Raw genomic sequence first — 18,517 nt, 5'->3', positions numbered from 1 at the left:
GCCCAGATTTCACCATTAGCCTTTCCATGACCTTTAATGCCTTTTGGGGGGGCATTTTTGACCCTTCCCTGCCCAGCTTCAGAATCAGCCTTTCTCTTAGGAGCTAGTGCCTTGCAGTGGAGATGAGAACTGGGCCTGTGTGAGCTGTGCTGTGCTGTACGTGCGCATGCTTCACATGACGTGCTAGTGTCCAGCCTTGGAGAGCAGAGACGTGCATTCAAGGAGACATTCCCTATCTTGTCTTCCCTGTGTTTCTGGCATTCCTAGCCCTCAGCTGCTGCGGGTGTAGTCACTGTCCTTATCTTGAAGCACTGAAAGCCTTAGGTCTACACTGCTTGCACTCTGGGGGAGTTCCCTAGAGTGGGAGGGGCCCAGAGCAACCCTGGCTTCTGCACTCACTGTCAGTAGCAGCTCTGCAGTCCAGGTTCCTGCTTGCCTTCTCTGTACCACTGGGCTGAGTGGGAAGACCGAGTTTGTGAAGTTTAGCAGGTTCCAGGCATGGGCTGACTTCTTTCTGGGAAGAGGAATCCCAGAAGGATTGGTATGTTAGGTCAGAGACCTGCCACCTTTTTAGTTCTGAGCTTTCCTGTAGTGGAACAGCCAGAAGTGCGACCCTACTGACGTTACCCAAGGGACTTGGCTTTGTGTTCTCCCACCATGAATAGTAAGAGCCCCTCAGCTAGAGCCCTGAGTCCTCCAGAGCAAGGCTCATCCTGGTCTACAGCATGGGAAGAAACTGGGATCCTCTTAGTCCACAGAGTAGCGGGTAATCCAGCTTCTCTGGCTTTTTCTGAATTTGTAACATTTATTTATTGTATATGTGTGAGAATGCACCATGGTATACATGTGGAGGTCAGATGACAAATTTGGGGAGTTGATTCACCATGTGGTCCTAGAGACTGAATTCCGGTCAACAGGCTTGGTGGCAGTTGAGCCGTCTTACCAGCCCTTCTCTGGTTCCTAAATACTTTTTCTTCTTCCCTTTTGCCAGTGACCTCCTTGGGGGCCATGATGCTGCCATGCCCATCACTGCTCCCCTGCTCACCCCTCTCCCCAGTGGCATTCAGCACCTGCAAGATACTGGCTTGAAGAGGAGGGTGGTACCCCTTGAGCCCACAAGGCCCCATGTTACCAGAGGCTGAATCTCAGCCCAGCCTCACCTTGGGCATAGGGTCTGGTGGGCGAGGCCAGACTTTGGACTTAGGGCAGAGGGACCCACAAGAACCAACACACTCCTCAGCCCGCCTGGGGCTTAAGCCACTCTGCCTACAGGTCTCTGAAGATTGGTCTGTTCATCTCCCTGGACTACTGGTGGTGCACAAATGTTGTCCTGCGAGGAGTGGACGAGGTTTGTCCTCATATCCTGAGCACATGGCAGGGAGCGGAAATGCTGGAGGTGGTGGGTTCTGAGGGGACCAAGGATTGGCAACCTGTCCCCAGCTTCTCCTCTATGCCTGTGGTCAGAACAGCCCGGAGTATGAGAAGATGATGTCTGCATGTCACCAGCGTGCGGCTGACGCCCTGGTGGCAGGAGCCATTCGCAATGGAGGCCTCTATGTGAAACTGGGCCAAGGGCTGTGCTCCTTCAACCACCTGCTGCCACCCGAGTACATCCAGACACTGCGTGTGCTGGAGGACAAGGCCCTTACTCGGGGCTTCAGGGAGGTGAGCGCCACTGACGGGAAGGCAGAGAGAGGGGGCCGTCTCGGCGGTCCTGGCAGTGGCTCCACATACACATTCTTGCCAGGTGGACGAGTTGTTCCTTGAAGACTTCCGTGTGCTGCCTAGTGAACTCTTCCAGGAGTTTGAGTACCAGCCGGTGGCTGCTGCAAGCCTGGCTCAGGTGCACCGTGCCAAGCTACACGATGGCACTGATGTGGCTGTGAAGGTATCTATGCTGCTGCACACTAGATGGATCCCGGGTCAGTGGTGACCCTGGGTTTCAGTTTGCCCTGGCCTACTGCAGGTACAGTACATTGACCTACGAGACCGCTTTGACGGGGATGTGCACACGCTGGAACTCCTGCTGCAGCTCGTGGAGTTCATGCACCCCAGCTTCGGCTTCAGTTGGGTCCTGCAGGTAGTGCCCTGCCATAGCAGATGGGGATGGCAGCCAGGGGTGAATGCTAACCATGGACCTGACTGGCTCTTGTCTGCCCATATGGAACCTCTAGGACCTGAAGGGGACCCTGGCCCAGGAGCTTGACTTCGAGAATGAGGGCCGGAATGCTGAGCGCTGTGCTCAGGAGCTAAAGCACTTCCACTATATTGTTGTCCCTCGGGTGTATTGGGACAAGTCCAGCAAGGTGGGCTGGGCAGTTTTCCCTGGGGGCGGGGCCACACAGGCCCTGCTGAGCTCACTCAGCCTCTTGCTCTCTTCCCAGCGGGTACTGACAGCTGACTTCTGTGATGGCTGTAAGGTGAATGACGTGGAGGCCATCAAGAGTCGGGGGCTGGCAGTGCAGGATGTGAGTACCATGTGCTGGGGCAGGACAGTGGATGCCGAGCAAAGGTTGCTGACATGTATTTCCTGTGTGCCCCCTAGGTAGCAAAGAAGCTGATCCAGGCTTTTGCTGAACAGATCTTCTACACTGGCTTCATTCACTCTGACCCCCACCCTGGCAATGGTAGGAAAGACCCCCAGGGTGGGATTGCAGAGGGGTGGCTTGAGCTGACATGCTCTGTTCCTAGTTCTGGTGCGGAAAGGTCCAGATGGAAAAGCAGAGCTGGTACTCCTGGACCATGGGCTCTACCAGTTCCTGGATGAGAAGTAAGCTGGGGCCAGGCACGGGGGGGAGCGGGCCTCATTTGGGCCCCTCTTCCTGCAGCTTAGAGCTCACAGCTAGGCCTTCCTGCAGGGACCGATCCTCCCTTTGCCAGCTGTGGCGGGCCATCATCCTGAGGGACAATGCTGCAATGAAGATGCATGCGGCTGCACTTGGGGTACAAGGTAAGAAGAGTAGGTGTTTGCCAGGGTGGAACAGGCAGAGGCCTGCCACCGTGCACCAACCCCGGAACTCCCGCCTTCTCCAGACTACATGCTGTTCTCTGAGATGCTTATGCAGCGACCTGTGCACCTGGGCCAGCTGTGGAGCTCCCACCTGTTAAGCCGGGAGGAAACGGCGTACATGCAGGACATGGCCCGTGAACACTTTGAGGGCATAATGGAAGTGCTCAAGGCACTGCCACGGTCCATGCTGCTCGTGCTGCGAAACATCAACACGGTGCGCTCGATCAACTCTTCCCTGGGCACCCCTGTGGACCGCTACTTCCTTATGGCCAAGAGGTTGGTGAGCCAAGGGGAAGCCTGGAAGCGCTGTAGCAGGTTAGCAGGCTGACGTGTGTATCTGCTGCAGCGCTGTCAGGGGTTGGAGCCGCCTGGTGGGTGCAGCATACCGTGGCATCTACAGCAGCAGCCTCCTGCGACACATCAAGGTCATCTGGGAGACATTCAAGTTTGAGATGGCCCTGAGGTGGGTGAACATGTGGGCTGAGTGGGTGGCTGGCCAGGATCTGCTCCCCACCAACTTATGACCTTTTGACCTGCCCCCAGGCTGGAGACCCTAATAATGCGACTCACTGCCCTCCTGTTGCGTGCTCTGGTCCGCCTGGGCTTTGCCCCCAAGGCTAAGGAGGTCTACCAGTACCTGGAGATGTAGTTCCCTGAGCCGGACTGACTGCAAGGCTGCCAGGGGCCAGCAGAGTTTCCAGCATGGGCACCTGAGCAGGCCCAGGGCAGACTTCTTACAACCTGGAGCCTGGAATGGGAGGTCCACTATGGGGCTCTTAAACATAATGACCACACACTCCTCTGAAAGAAAGCGTTTTCTTTGTGTTTTATACAAAATGGGCAGAGGGACGTGTTCAACAGCAGGGTGGCATCAAAGGGCTAGAAGTGAGCTGTGACACGGTCTGTCTCCAGCAAGTCATCCAGGATCTGTGGGATGATGGAAAGGTAAGGGTGTGGGTGGGCAGGGCACATGATGCAGATGGGCAAGGGCGAGAGGCGGTACTCACAATGTCGGGCGTGGTACCTATCTTCTTGGCCAGCTCACTGCGCTCCATGGTGCTAAGGTACAGGTAGCGGTTTAGCAGCTCCCCATCAAGGACATTGCGCACAGCGTTTTGCAGGATGCGCCGGTCTACATGCAACATTCTGAGTGGTAGACAGAAGGGGTCAGAGCACATCCGGAGTGCAGGGAGAGACCAAGGAAGGGTCTCACACTCACCGGAAGGCTCGGGGGTTGAGGCCAGCATGGTGGGGCAGCATCGTTGTCAGTGCATTCTGCAGCATCAGCAGCCGTCGGTACGTCTTCTCTTGCATGGGCAGCAAGAGTCCAATGCCACCATCCAGGGTTGCTGAGGGGATGCTGTGTGAGTGAGGCTGACGCTCCCATCCCTAGACACCCCTGCCCTGGCACTCACCAAACCATGTGATATGCTTGTTTTCCCACATGACCGACTTCTTGCTGGGCCCCTCAGCAGCACCTCGGCACGGGGTCCTCCAGAACGTGTTCACGTGGGCACCCACATGGAAATCCGCTCGGCGCAGCAGGCGCATGCCCCCAAAACTTTCTTTGGCTGGGCATAGGAACTCCGGTCATGACCTGCCCACTGCCTGATACCCAGCCCCAGAAGAAGCCGGAGAGGAACCAACCACTCACCTTCTGGCAGATACATATACACCATAAGATTGCGGTCTCGGTCAGACACTGATGAACAGAGAGAGACACACAGTTAGCCTCAGCTACCCACACCCCACTAGTGTAGTCTCCTAAGGACCCACATACTCACCCAAGAAGCCCAGCTGGGCATTGTCCACCATGAAGTCCACACTGTATACCTCCAAAGGCTTGGCATCCTGTGAAAGGGCAAGGACAGTGTGAGAGCAGGCCTCGGACAGGTGCCCACCTGCACACCTGGCCCTATGAGTACCCGGGACACCAGGCTCAGCGTCTTGCTCTCCTCCTGGTAACGCAGCAGTGAGATGCTCTTCATGACGTCTGCAGCCAGGATGAAGTTCTTGACACTGATCATCTGGTGGATGTACAGCTGGGTGTCGATGAAGGCCATGCCCGTCAGCTCGCTGGCTCTTAGGCTCCACAGGAAGATCTGAAGGGCAGGAGAGGGTGAGCAGAGCAGCTGCTGCAGGCACAACAGCTGCTACAGGAGGGGAGGGCAAGAAGAACACACTTTTTGACCAATGGCTGACACCAGGTGGCCATTGCAGTGGCACAGCGCAGTCACAGGCCCCTTCTGCTCCTTCTCATACAGGACCTTGAACTTGTTCTTAGTCAGGGGCTGCCCAGGCTCAGGTACCACTTCAATCACATCCATGATCAGGATCTGGAAGATCAAGGGAATGAATGGAGATGGCAGAATGGTTTACTGGGGGCTACCTGCCCCCCACCCAAAGGCCCTTACCCGCCCACGGCACGTGACCTCCTCCCCCTGCATGAGGCAGGTCCCAGCAGCCACATAGCCCTTTAGGCCTGACACGGTCTCCTCACTGCGCAGTGACACTGTCTTCATGCACGTGACATGCTCCCATTCCTCTAGCTCGATCCTGCATGAAGCCAGGCTGTGTCAGCACTTCCCGCCTCCAAGCTGCCAGCCAAGAGCAGCCCCTGGTAGATGCAGCCTCACCTGGCATTGGGAATGGCCTCCCAGCTGACTGGGGAAATGAGCTGGATGGAGAAGGCTTCTTGCTGGGGGTGGATGTACCTGTCATCTGCAAGAGCAAGGACAGTCAGTCACTTTGCAGACAAAGTGTAGCCAACCTCTGCCCACCCTACCCTCAAGTGCCACATACCTCTCTCGATGGCCTCAAACTCCTTTTCTTCACCAGTCATGCGTGGGATCCGAGTGCAAGGAGTGTTGGTGCTGGTGGCCACAGCATACACCTGTGGTGTTAGCAGGTGTCACATACCAGAGGCCAGGCTCAGACGGGGCCTGGGGGATCTGGAGGGGGACAGACCTTGGACTCTACATGGTAGGCCACATAGTGGGCTGTGCATCGCAACGGGATCTTCCTGACGGGCCACGGGGCATCATAGGACAGGTAGGCAGGCAGGACACTGATTCTCAGCTCGCCCTAGGGGTGCAGTGGGCAGAAGAGTCCGTTTGGCCTGGGTGCACATGGATAGGGCCAATGAACCTAGGCCTCCAATATGTTCTCTGGCGGTGTGGCGGTGGGACATCAGGTCTGCTGTGTTGAGCACTGCCTGGAGAGGCTAAAGCTTTGGCAGCCTGACTGTCTAGGCTCACTTCATTTTGGGGGACACAGTGCAGGGCACAGGAAGGCCAGAGCCAGAGGGCACTTGGAGGCAGCTGGCAGAGAACCCCAGGGACCAAACACAATAGTAACTCCACCACTTAAATAGGCAAAGAAGCCAGTGTCAGTGACCCAGGCAACCCTTTACTAACAGTCCTGGAGAGCACCTGCCTCCTCAGGGTCTTAGTCACTGCTGTCACCTGAATGGCACAGATGTTAAAGGCTAAGAGGCATGTGCCTATCACAAAGCTATACAGTGGCTAAGAGCAGAGCAAAGGCAGAGCCAGCGCAGCCTGGCTCTGGAACAAAATCTGAGGCTATAGCAGAGCAGTGAACTCCAGGCTGGATCCTCACCGGTCACCCCTCCACACCCCAACTATCCCATTCTCAGTCTTCCCAGGATAAGCCTAGAGTTGAGTTCCTTGACCCTGCCAGTCTCCACTACAGCTGTTCTACAGCTGGTCTGGCCTAGGGCAGTATCAGCGGCACTGGAGGAAACCAGGTTAAGCCTTCCTTCCTACCTGTCTGTTAAAGTACAGGAAGCCACGGGGGCAGTTCACATTGTGGAATGGAGCAAAGGAGTCAATGGGGCCATCGATGCCCATGGGGTGCAGACGCAGAGCTCCTCGGCCAGTCACTAGGAGCCAGTGAGGTGAGGGTCCACAGATGAAAACCTGGAGATGGGCACTTTTGAGTGCATTGTGAATGAGGCCCTACCCTCAAGTCCAGGACCCTTCCAGGCCACTTACATACCCCAGAATAGCCATAAATATCCTCGAAGTATCTGAAACGCGCTACGCGACCCCGGACGCCAGATCCCTCCTCAGTGCTGCTACCTTCTGCCTTCTTCTTAGATGGCTTTGGCTTCTTTTCACGGAAGTTGATGTTGTGGGGGACCTGACGGAAGCCATAGTTAAGTGCTAGGTCCTTTACACCCTGCTGGCCTAGCCTTCCACCCCATGCCCCAGCAGGATGTAGCCACTGGCACCTTCTTGAAGCGGACTTTGAGATTTCCCTGGCCGAGCTGAGAGTCATGGGGGAAGGCTTCGTAGATGAGCAGCTCCTGGTCCACGTGCACCTGGGGTTCCAAGCAGGGAAGGTGAGTGCGGGTATGGTAGGGGGCAACAGCAGAAGGGCCTGAGGATGGGGCAGGGCCTTGGGAGGCAGGTGGCAGGAAGGCATTTACCAGCAGGTAGGGCCTGCTCTGCCGGCTTCCCAGAGCGACCAGCAACACCTCCTTGACCAAAGGCAGCTCCCCCTGGCGTGTGGCCTCCTCCTTTCGGACTTCACCTTGTGTCGTGGGCTGTCCAAAGGAACTGTCCACCAGGACCCGCTGTCCCACAGGGAAGTTCTTGACCAGGAACACCAGCCGCCAGTCTGGGAGCTGGTAGATCTGGAGAGAGGACGGTGGTTAGGAGTGGGAACCAAGGCTGCTGTGCTGTGCTACTGCTGTGTGATGCACCCACCTCCATGGTGCCATTCTCCCGAACCAGGAGGCACCAGTGGGTGGGGTCCACCCTGAAGGGTGCAGGGTCACGGTCAGCTGGGGGCTGGTTGCTCCTGCGGGCCTCCTCTTTGCTGGGACTGAAGAGGGAGCCAGAATCCCCATAGAGCATCTCTTCCTCATCGTCCACTGTGGGGCTGGGAACCAAGAGACAGATGCATCACTGCCTGCCCCAGGGACCCTGGCCCCTCACATATCAGTCCCTACGTACCTCGTTTCCGAGCCCAGGCCTTCAACCTCTGAGCCACTTCGGCCCCCTAGTTCATCACGGGCCCCGCCCAGGCGGCTCTCAGTGGTGAACATGCCACTGACGTCACGGTACAGGCAGAGTGCAATCACCTTTGATTGCTGTAAGAAGTGGGATAGGGTTCAGACAAAGGCAGGGGGTAGGCAGTGGGAAGACGGGCATCAAGGGTAGGGGGCCTACATGATGCAGTGGAGGCTTGTGTAGTGCCAGGCGGTGGTGACGGCCACCGTATGAGTCACTCTTGAGTAGAAACATGGTAACGTGGCCCTCAGCACTCATGATGACCACATAGGGATCAGCCACAGCACACTGCACGATGGGGGCACCCAGGTCCACAGGGATGAAATGCAATTGATTCACTGTGGATACAAGGTGGTCGGGGTGAGATGGCAAGCACATACATACCACCCCGCAGGATAGGCCCCACCCACTGGTGCCATGAGAGAACGGCACCATGGAGGTGGGTGTATACACAGCAGCACCTCAGCGCGGCTGCCTTTGTTCCCACTCCTAAGCACTGACCCGTCCACACAGACCTGCCCGCCTACCTACCGCCTTCCAATAGACGAATGCCCAGCGGTGAGACTTGGACAATATAGCGATTGTCCCCAATGTTTCCAGCAAAGACAGTGGGGCCCTGTGTGGCAAACCCACTGGTGTCCAGCTCCATGATTTCCTGGCCAGTCTGTAGGATCTAGAGTGACAGTGGTGAGTGCTGCTCTTCCCTAGGGGACCCCGTTCCCAGGCCCAGACTCTACTTTTTTTTTTTTTGTTACCATGGTTGAGTCTTCCCGGCTAAGAATAAGGAACCCATGTCTTCGCCCATCCTCCTCTGCTTTGGGGGCACTAGGCTCCTGCTCTGCGCTCTCCGCTTTGGGTGTTTCTTCCTGTGAGGGCAAGGGGAGCAGGGTAGGGCCACAGTCTGGCAAGGGTAGTGTGACCACCTGGGCCCCAGTGTCCCCAGGTGCTACATGCACAATTCCCTGCCCCTCACGGGTCTCCTTCTCAACCCAGTCTCATCTACCTCGTCTTTCCGCACAGGAGCAATGACTGTCCACATATCATAGCAGCCAGGAAGTTCAAAGGTTGTCACCACCTGGGGCCGGATACTCTTCTAGAATAGAGATGGGGTGGGAGTGAGGGCTCAGTCCAACCAAGTCCTCCTCCGCCATTCCTGCCTCCACATACCTGCAACACTGACAGAGCCCCGTTTTTCCCATAGCCGGAACAAACCACGATCTCCAGGTCTGGCTCAGGACTGTTCTGAAACTACAGAGTGGGATAAGGACACAGCTTCCCAGTCAACCTCTAGGCTCCATACCTACAGTCCCAGCCCCTTGAGTACCTCTTCGGAGAGGAAGGCAGGCTCGCCCACAGCAGCGTTAGCACAGGGTCCAATGTTGAGCATGCTGTCACACACCTGTGGGCACAGCAATGGTCAGGCAGGGTGAAGGGGGTGGATATCCACGGTCTTCCCCAGTCTCACCTCAAAAGAGTAAGTAGCCAGCTGTGTGCCTGACTGCGCCTCACTGCCATATACTTCAATCTCATCCACCTCGTCCTGTGGCACCGTCTTGCCTCCTACAGCAGACAGAGTTCAACTGAATCCAACCATGGACCCTGGCCTTCCCCTGCCCATTCTAGCCCAACTGCTCACCTGTCCAGCCCACTGTAGGGTCCACTCGCTTCTTCTTAGAGGGAGGCTCTTCCTATGAGGCAGGAAAAATAAGTGAGCAGTCCTGAGGCTGTCCCACACATGAGGGTCCCTGCCATGAAGGTCATGGCAGAACAGGACCAGGGACTCCACATTGTGGGCACTCACCTTGTCAGCGGCCTCACGAACAGAGCTGGCTGGGGGCTCCTGCAGCTTCTCCGTGTACTTGAGGAGGAGGGAGTTGCCCAGGCGAGAGCCTAGGAACAGGTATCCAGGCTCCATTGTAACCATCTGAGGGAGAGGTGTGAATAAGAATACAACCAGATCCAAACCCAGGACACTCCCAACTCTGTTCCTACTCACACTGGTAGTAAGGACACTAGCAGCTGCCTTGTCGAAGTGAAACGCTCGGACACTACGCATGCCATCAGTGATGAGGGTCAGCACGTAACTGTGGGTAGGGTTGAGGCACTGAGTGGATAAGGGACATAGAGGCACCGGGAAGGCAGAAGATGTGTGTATCTCAGAGGGCAGGGCTCATGAGCTGCGGACTCACATCTCACCACCCTTGAGGGAGATGACCATCTTGTCGTAAGAGATAAAGGCTGCCTGTGCACAGTCCAGGGTGATCCGTACACCCTCTTGGGTACCTATGGGGTGCATAATCATGCACACTAAATGCCTTGCCCTGACCATAGCCCACCCTGTGCTAGGCACATCCCCCTTTGCCCGAAGTGCACCCTACTCACGCAGTGGGAAAGCAGTGGTGCCTGTGGTGAGACTATTGAGAGCCACACCATATGGGGGAACACTCTGGTTCAGATACAACAGTGAATTGACAGCGAAGATCACTACTCCACCTGGAGGCAGACACCACTGTTAAGCAGCTCACTGCTGCCCCCTGCCCCCATTGCCATTCAGTACAACCATACCCTTACCTATGGGCTTGGGCACAGCCAGGGCCTGGGTACAGTCAAAAGGCAAGCTGGTGAGGGACCAGATGACCGGATGGACTTTCTGTGTGATGTTCAGCGAGATAGCCACAATGGAGCACGTGTCCTGCCTCACAGCCACCCGCCTAGAGCAGCAGGTAGGTCATCCAGAGGTAGTCACACTGCTCCCAAGGACAGTGACCCAGTCACCCCAACCCCCTATACATAGCCCTGCCTGAGCAAGACACCTGGGGGCCCACAGCAGAGGGCCCAGCCTCACCCTGGCCAAGTCTGGTTGGGCTCGAACAGGATCAGCAGGGTGGGCTCATAGTAACCATGTAGGAACTGTAGGTCGATGATGTTGAGCAGTTTCTCATCCAGAGCCCGCACATCAATGATATAGCTGGGCAGGAAGCTGGACCTCTGCCTATAGACCAGAGATGGTCAGCAGGAGGCGGTGACAGAGCAAAACCTCAGGGCCCTTGGGCCCTCAAAGGCACAGCCGTCCCCCCTGGTACTCACCCTTCACCCATGAGCCCTTCATGCTCCTCAGCCAGGCTCTCTCTGCGGAAAGGCAGAACTACCAGCCTTGTGCCATAGATGAGCATAGCTGCACAGCGCCCGTCAGGGTCCACCCGCACACGAGGTGTATGCACATTCTGCACAAACCCATCCTGGGGGTAGAGGGGACATCAGCTGGGCTACAGAGCATCTGAGGGAAGCACTGGGGCAGCAGAAAGAAAGTAGACGAGGGAATTGCCAAGCTTAGCCTGCAGCACCCCTGGGCTGGACTTACCCGAAGTTCAGGCTCCTCAAAGTAGTGTAGAGATAGGGTCTTCAGGTCATGGGTGCCTGGGTCATACTCCACTACTGACAGCTGGAGGCAGGAGGTCAGAAACACAGCCCGTTCAATACCAACCTTGATGTCACTGACAGATCCCAGCCCTGCCCTGCTCCCTGAAACATACCATTGTGCCCAGGACCTCCTGCCCAGCTTACACCGCTCACCTTAGCATCTTTGAAACTGAGAAGCAAGGCATCACGCTTGGCGCCTGCAAGCTGCACGCTGGCCATGGACATGACATTGCCAAAAAAGGAGAAGGAGGCTACCAGCTCTAGTTTCTCTCGATGGGCCTTACCCTCTGGAGATCAGAAAGATAGGGCTGGGTCCTGTCCCCAGGCAACCAATACCCATCCCATCCTGATGCAGAGCTAGAGCGGCTAGCCCACACTTACCTGTGCTTCCCTCACTCTTGCTTAGAGCCTGGAAGAGAAAAAAAAGTAGCAGTAAGAAGCCACACAGCAGGTAGCCCTATCTCACCCATGGATACAGCCATCTGAAGAGCAGGAAGGTCCACCCAGGGTTGGCCCCTGCCTTCAGCAAGCCCTATTTTGCAAGGTCAGCCTGTAAACTAGGTGATCATGGGCAAACTCATGCTTACATATCCCTACCCCTTTCCACAGGCTCATCGCTGGAAAGCTACCCCTGCTTTCCCAGAAGCCCACTCCTATGCTGTATAGAGTCATTCTCTCTACATTCTCAGACCTGCTCAGCTGTGGACCCATAGGCTTACACCTGATACCAAGCCGCTCAGCGCCAGGTCCAGCATATATAGCAAAGACATATGAGACCAAGATGTAACAGACATTGTAGCACATACCTTTGGCCGCAACTACTCAGGAGGCCAACTACTTAGCCAACTACTTAGAAGGATTCTAAGTTCCTGAGTTACATGGCAAGACTCCCCTCATGGTTTATGTTACAACCATGAAACAGAAATGAGGCCTTGAGGTTTCCTGGCCACTCCAGGTGCCAGCTGTGCCAGGATTGTGTCCCCAAACACATGGCTGCATTTTCTACTAGATTCACAGGAAGAGACTCAAGACAGCCACAACAAAAGGGACACATTTCCCTTTAAATGTTCTGGGGGCTGTGGGAGCAAGGACACCATGTCCTCCGAGTCCCCCTCTCATAGTGCCTGGCATCTTCAGCCTTGGTCTCCTAGAAACCTAAGTTCTAGAAAGATGCCTGTCTAATCTTAAGCTACCCAGCTGCCAGGACAGTCACAAAGAATAGAACAGAACGACTGACAGACAACAGCCCGGCGTGCTCCTTCTGTGTTTCTCCAAGTCTGACCCACAGTGTGTCTTGGTGGACTGTGCCTATCTATCTCAGCACCCTGTTACGAATCAGTGAGTACATTGAGCCCTCCTTGCACTTCAGTCTGGAAGAAAGAAGTGGTCATACTATCCTCCTGGGGCCAGAAAACAAGGAACTGCTATTTGCAGCTGCATCCTTTCCTTCAAGGATCTATCTTTAGAATGTTCCACAGACATCAAAAATGCAAACACTCCCATTAATTTCCAGTGCACAGGTATGCTGCTTTCTCCCTCATTTTTAAAACCCTTGCTCAGGGCTGGAGAGATGGCTCAGGGGTTAAGAGCACTATCTGCTGTTCCCAGAGGTTCTGAGTTCAATTTCAGAAATCACATGGTGGCTCACAACCATCTATAATGTGATAAAATGCCCTCTTCTGGTCTGCAGGTGTATTTGCAGGCACAGCACTCATATATATAATATATTTTTAAAACCCTTGCTCTTGCCAGGCCTAGCATTCAAGAGGCAGGGACAGGCAGATCTCTGTGAGTCTGAGGTCAGTCTGGTCTACAGAGTGAGTTCCAGGACAGACAGGCTCTTGAAAAACCAAAGAAAACAAAGCCAAAAAAACTTGCTTTCTACCTGAGTTTCACTCTTAGCACTCACTCTAGGCAGCTCACAACCACCTATAACTCCATCTCCAGGGAGATACAATGTCTCTGGTCTCTGTGGGCACTTGTACTAGTGTACACATACCCACACACAAACACACAAAAGGATAATTAAAGATAAATACAAGGGACTGAGCAAGCCATAGTGGCACAGCCTTTAATCCCAGCACTCAGTGAGGCAAAGGCAGATGGATCTCTGTAAGACTGAGGCTATCCTAGTCTACAGAGCTAGTTCCAGGACGGCCAGGGTTACAGAGAAACCCTGTTTTGAAAAACCAAAAACTACAAGGGACGGGAGAGACGACTAAGCAGTTAGGAGCACTGGCTATTCTTCCAGAGGACCCAGGTCCGACTCCCAGCTCCCATATACAGCTTAAAGCTGTAACTGCAGCCAGGCACAGTAGCACACATCTTCCATCCTAGCAGAGTCATCTCCTTGAGTACAGGGGCAGCCTGATCTACAGAGCCGTTCCAAGACAGCCAAGGCTACACAGGGAAACCTTGTCTCTAAGAACAAACCAAACCAAAGTAACTCCAGTTCCAGGGAATCCAACACCCTCATACAGACATGCATGACACAAGCAAAACACCAATGCACAGAAAATAAAAACAAATATATTGGGCTGGAGAGATGGCTCAGAGGTTAAGAGCGCTGTCCGCTCTTCCAGAGGTCCTGAGTTCAATTCCCAGAAACCACATGGTGGCTCACAACCATCCATAGTAAGATCTGGGGCCCTCTTCTGTCATGCAGATATACATGTAAATAGAGCACTCAATATGTAATATTAAGAAATAAATCTTTAATAAATAGATAGATAGATCATTCAAAAAAGGACTGGAATAATGGATCAGAAGTTAAATAAAGAGCACTGGCTGCTCTTCTAGAGGATCTAGATTCGGTTCTCAGCACCCACTTAGCAGCTTACAACCATCTGTAAACGTGATCACAAGTGCTGCAGACACTCATACACACAAAAATAATAATACAATAATTTAACAAGCTGGGCGAGGTGATGCAGGCCTGTGATGCTGGCGCTTGGGGAGGCAGAGGCAGGAGCATCTCCATGAATTTGAGGCCAGTCTGATCTATAGAGCGAGTCCGGGACAGCCAGGGCTACATAGAAAGACCTTGTCTCAGAAAAAAGAAAAAAAAAAAAAGTTGTTTTGGGGGGGCTGGAAAGATGGCTCAGCAGTTAAGAGCACTGTCTGCTCTTCCAAAAGACCCAGGTTCAATTTCCAGCACCCACATGGCAGCTCACAACTGTCTTTACTTCCAATTTCAAGGGGTCTGACACCTTCATAAATAAAATAAAAAGTAAATAAATTATTAAAAAATAATAATTTAACAAGTAAAAATTACAACAAATGGTTAAACCCTTGCTCTGTACCAGTTTCTGCTCCATTTCTCTGCTGCCTTTTGGACAGGTCTTCTTCCAATCAGCTACCTGATTCTCTGCTACCAATTCGCCACAGAACTCAACCATCCTCACTACCCTGCCCATACCACTTTGTCACAGTCTCTTAAGACACAGAACATAGAGCCATGGGGTCCGCTTCCACTGTGTCGTAGTGTCCCCCCCCCCCCGCCACCGCCATGGTTTTTCCAACTCTTGAGTGGCTGTCTACTCTTGGCCACCTCACCCCCATACCACCTCCTGCCTTTTCCGCCTCAGGGAGTAGCAACACCATCCCTATATCCGCAAAGACCAAATCCACACCCGCTGCCCACAACAGTGACAGATTCTTAGCATCACCCTGAGTTCCTCTCAAAACCCACCTCTACCCACTCTGAAACTGACTTGTGTGCACATAGCCACATAGCCACACAAAAATACACATACAAATAATTAAAAAATAGGGCGGGAGAGATGGCTCAGAGATTAAGAGCCCTGGTTGCTCTTCCAGAGGTCCTGAGTTCAATTCCCAGCAACCACCATGTGGCTCACAACCATCTATAATAAGATCTGGTGCCCTCTTCTGACAGGCAGGATACTGTACAAATAATAAATAATTTTTTAAAAATAATTAAAAATAAAAATAAGGTGGTTCAGCCCCCATCACTTCATAGCTACACTGGTCCAGGCTACCATCTTGCCTAATAGCTAAAGCCACTTCCTGACTAGTCTCCTTGGACTATTCTCTTAACATCTGAGCCACCTCTCCAGCTAATTTTTTTTTTCTTTTTTTGAGACAGGGTTTTTCTGCGTTGCCTTAGCTATTCTGGACTCGGCTTTGTAGACCAGGCTGGCTTCAAAGTCACAGAGATCTGCCTGCCTCTGCCTCCCCAAGTGCTGGGATTACAGGCGTGCGCTACCATGTCCGGCCCTCCCTCGACCACTTTCAAACAGTTGTTGGGCAAGATCATTTTTTTGCCAAAACTCCCTACTTGGAGAGGACAGCATGAAGCCCCACCCTGTTACCTCTACCTGCTCTTTTCCTCCTCCCTGTCTCCCTTAACCTCTATCACAAAACTTAGCTTTGCTTGAAACCACTTTGTCTAACTTTCACATATGTTCCCATACCTCCTTGTCTATTTAAATCACATCATCTATGGCGGTGGGATTTCCTGCTGCCTTCCCTGTCCAGTTCTGCTGCCCCAGGGACACTGAATCTCACTGGCTTGGCTGTATGTGGCCTGTCAATCACTGGATACACACCCCACAGAGCAGGCTTCTCTCCAAAGGTCTCATACAGCAGACACTAATAAATGTCTGAGGAGGGGAAAAAAGATTCCAGTTGCATTTTTGTTTTTGCAGTGATGAGAACTGAATTCAGGGCTTTCCATAGGTTAAGCAAGTGCTCCACCACTAAGCTACATCCTTAGCCCCTCAATGTTTTCACAGACAAAACTTTAAGCCATGTGGGAGCGCTGCTAACTGTGGGCTGCATGTCCATAATCCCAGCACTTGGGAAGTGGAGACAGAAACAATGAGTTTAAGGTCAGTCTTGATTACAAAGAGAGTTCTAGGACAGTATGCATCACACAAGTCTCCATTTCCAAAAAGTGAAAGAAAAAGAGAGAAAAAAAAAAAAACAAAACAAAACCCAACAACCCCAAACATAAAAACCTCAATGAATACTTTTAAATGACACAGACTGGACATGGTGGCACAAGCCTTTAATCCCAGAGGCAGAGACAAGCAGTTCTCTGTGAGGCCAGCCTAGGGCTCCATTACACAGAAAAACCCAGTCTTGAAAAACAAAAATCAAACAAACAAAAACAACCAAGACAATCAATTACAAACTCCCATAGAAAGAGCCCACCGGTCTTCTATTTTGATTACCCTGTCAGGTTCTATCAGCAAAGTAGGGAATATGCCGCATTCACTTCTGCACAGGGCTAGGAGCCAGCAACTTGGCTCCCCGAAGTGAGCTCTAGAATTGTCCTCAGTCCTTATTTGAAACGCTTCCTTGACACCTTTCTGCTTTGGACAAAACAAGTTCTGCCTACAATATACCCTGCATTACACATGTTCTTCTACCCTCAAGATTGCTGGCGCCCTATGGGAGGGCCGGAGGGATGGCTTATCTGTTAAGAGCACTGGCTGCTCTTCCAAAGGTCCTGAGTTCAATTCCCAGAGAGCACAGGGTGGCTCCCAACCATCTAGAATGAGATCTGGTGTCCTCTTCTGGTATACATGCAGACAGAACAATGTATACATAATAAATAAATATTAAAAAAAAATGCTGGCTGGAAAATGTACTCTTGGCCCTCTCTGCTCATACTACCCACAGTTGGAACACCTCCCCTATCATCAGAGATATCTGTTACCTCTTGGCTAAGAAGCTGCCTCTTGGGGCTGGAGAGATGGCTCAGTGGTTAAAGGTACTGTCTGCTCTTCCAGGGGTCCTGAGAGCAATTACCAGAAACAACATGGTGGCTCACAAACTTCTATAGTGGGATCTCTCCAGGCATGCATGTGTACATGCAGATAGACCACTCATAAATAAATCTTTTTAAAAAAAAGAAACATGAAAAAAAAAAAAAAAAGAAGCTGCTTCTTTAGGGCTGGAGTGATGGCTCAGCCGTCAAGAGCATTTGTTGCTCTTGGACCCACTTGCTGGCACAACCATCCATAATGCTGACCTCCATGGACATACATACACGTAGAGCAAACACAAGCCTCAAATGAGTAAGTCTAATTTTTAAATTTTTTTGGGGGGGGGGTAAGAAAGAAACTGTCTTTTTGGCTTCTTTTTGTTTGGCTTTAGACAGTATCAATATGTAGCCCTAGCTATGTCCCTAGTTCCAATTTACTCTGGAACACCCAGAAATCTGTCTGCTTCTGACTGGGATTAAAGGCATGCACTAAGCAGGGGCCAGAGAAACTGCCTCTTGCCAAAAGGCTTCCTGAACTACTTGCTGTCGCTCTAGCAACAAAAACACCCCTATTTCTTATGCCTTGATGAGCGTGTTCCACTCTACATCTACTGTCAGTAGTTTGTCCCCAGCAACATCTAGCCTTGCTCCTTTAGAAAGAAACGTTCTCCCACCAACAAACCTGCTCAGAAAACCTCTGGTTGTCTGTCTACAAACACCCAGCCTCCTTCGTTGGGTCTTACTCCCGGAACACTGTGGCAGTCTGTGTGTATTCAGTTTCCTGAAGGGTCATCTCCCTCAGGAGTCTGGCTCACTGCCATGTCCTTACTGCTAAGCACATGGAAGGTCTGCAACTATCTGCTGAAAATACCAAAGAACAAGTAGTAGACCGCAGGCTGGGGCGTCCCGGCCGGGTAGGATGAGGCCAAACAACGTGGTAGTGGAGAAATGGCCCTGGGGGCAAGAGACCTTGGTTATAGCTCGGCTCCCTAACTGGGAAAACCTGCCGAGGGGACTGCGGTACGGCCTCGGCATCTCCGCTCAGGAGACACGGCCTACCTCGGCGTCGCGGTTCAGGCGGTACACATAGAGCTGCGAGGTGCCAGCCACCACGAGGTTGCGCTCACTGTTGTTGAAGAAGTTGCAGTACATGGCAAACTCGAGCCCGGTGGGCGGGTGCGCCTGCTTGTACACAGCGTACATGTTGCCGCCACTGTCACGCCGGAGCCGCCGACTCAGGGGACAGGGACGGCAGCGGACTCGGACCGGCCGCGCGCACAAACCCAAGCCACCAAGTTCCGAGTTTCTGCGCCTGCG

General features: G+C 53.1%; 2 protein-coding genes across 5 annotated transcripts in view; one reads left to right on the top strand and one right to left on the bottom strand.

The window, feature by feature from the left end:
• Adck5 (aarF domain containing kinase 5) overlaps nucleotides 1–3,821 on the top strand; it is a 15,925-nt gene extending 12,104 nt beyond the window's left edge. For 2 of the 4 annotated variants that reach the window (XM_060389204.1, XM_060389205.1), the window contains 11 exons: nucleotides 1,273–1,348; nucleotides 1,465–1,665; nucleotides 1,748–1,888; nucleotides 1,967–2,080; nucleotides 2,175–2,468; nucleotides 2,546–2,627; nucleotides 2,692–2,770; nucleotides 2,859–2,950; nucleotides 3,034–3,286; nucleotides 3,357–3,473; nucleotides 3,554–3,821. In XM_060389204.1, the coding sequence (XP_060245187.1) occupies nucleotides 1,273–1,348; nucleotides 1,465–1,665; nucleotides 1,748–1,888; nucleotides 1,967–2,080; nucleotides 2,175–2,468; nucleotides 2,546–2,627; nucleotides 2,692–2,770; nucleotides 2,859–2,950; nucleotides 3,034–3,286; nucleotides 3,357–3,473; nucleotides 3,554–3,659 (1,555 nt within the window). In that variant the 3' untranslated portion in view covers nucleotides 3,660–3,821. The remainder of the gene's footprint in view (nucleotides 1–1,272; nucleotides 1,349–1,464; nucleotides 1,666–1,747; nucleotides 1,889–1,966; nucleotides 2,081–2,174; nucleotides 2,469–2,545; nucleotides 2,628–2,691; nucleotides 2,771–2,858; nucleotides 2,951–3,033; nucleotides 3,287–3,356; nucleotides 3,474–3,553) is intronic. The other 2 variants (XM_021659121.2, XM_021659127.2) reach the window with 2 other exon arrangements.
• Cpsf1 (cleavage and polyadenylation specific factor 1) lies at nucleotides 3,813–18,517 on the bottom strand. The gene is made up of 37 exons (XM_021658993.2): nucleotides 18,260–18,517; nucleotides 11,848–11,875; nucleotides 11,620–11,753; nucleotides 11,408–11,488; nucleotides 11,134–11,285; nucleotides 10,892–11,038; nucleotides 10,618–10,757; nucleotides 10,429–10,539; nucleotides 10,236–10,329; nucleotides 10,043–10,130; nucleotides 9,848–9,970; nucleotides 9,683–9,734; nucleotides 9,512–9,606; nucleotides 9,371–9,445; nucleotides 9,214–9,294; nucleotides 9,050–9,139; nucleotides 8,802–8,912; nucleotides 8,578–8,719; nucleotides 8,206–8,384; nucleotides 7,990–8,126; nucleotides 7,741–7,915; nucleotides 7,461–7,667; nucleotides 7,263–7,352; nucleotides 7,028–7,171; nucleotides 6,796–6,948; nucleotides 5,978–6,094; nucleotides 5,813–5,903; nucleotides 5,647–5,731; nucleotides 5,425–5,566; nucleotides 5,194–5,346; nucleotides 4,936–5,112; nucleotides 4,795–4,861; nucleotides 4,665–4,712; nucleotides 4,426–4,581; nucleotides 4,230–4,359; nucleotides 4,018–4,156; nucleotides 3,813–3,937 (listed from the first exon to the last, which is right to left on the bottom strand). Exons 1-37 carry the CDS (start codon nucleotides 18,401–18,403, stop codon nucleotides 3,890–3,892), a joined length of 4,326 nt encoding a protein of 1,441 aa, XP_021514668.1. The 5' UTR covers nucleotides 18,404–18,517; the 3' UTR covers nucleotides 3,813–3,889.

Source organism: Meriones unguiculatus, chromosome 8 (assembly GCF_030254825.1).
Source record: "Meriones unguiculatus strain TT.TT164.6M chromosome 8, Bangor_MerUng_6.1, whole genome shotgun sequence".
In the NCBI taxonomy this organism is placed as follows: domain Eukaryota; kingdom Metazoa; phylum Chordata; class Mammalia; order Rodentia; family Muridae; genus Meriones; species Meriones unguiculatus.
Note: the sequence above shows the minus strand (reverse complement) of the source record. Positions and strands in the feature narration are given on the sequence as shown.

Coding starts and splice junctions, on each gene's coding strand:
- Cpsf1 (XM_021658993.2), bottom strand. CDS start 18,403: ATGTACGCTGTGTACAAGCAGGCGCACCCGCCCACCGGGCTCGAGTTT. Junction 9,607..9,682: donor CCCTACAGTGGGCTGGACAG/GTGAGCAGTTGG, acceptor TGTCTGCTGTAG/GAGGCAAGACGGTGCCACAG. Junction 8,127..8,205: donor ACAAGCCTCCACTGCATCAT/GTAGGCCCCCTA, acceptor CACTTCTTACAG/CAATCAAAGGTGATTGCACT.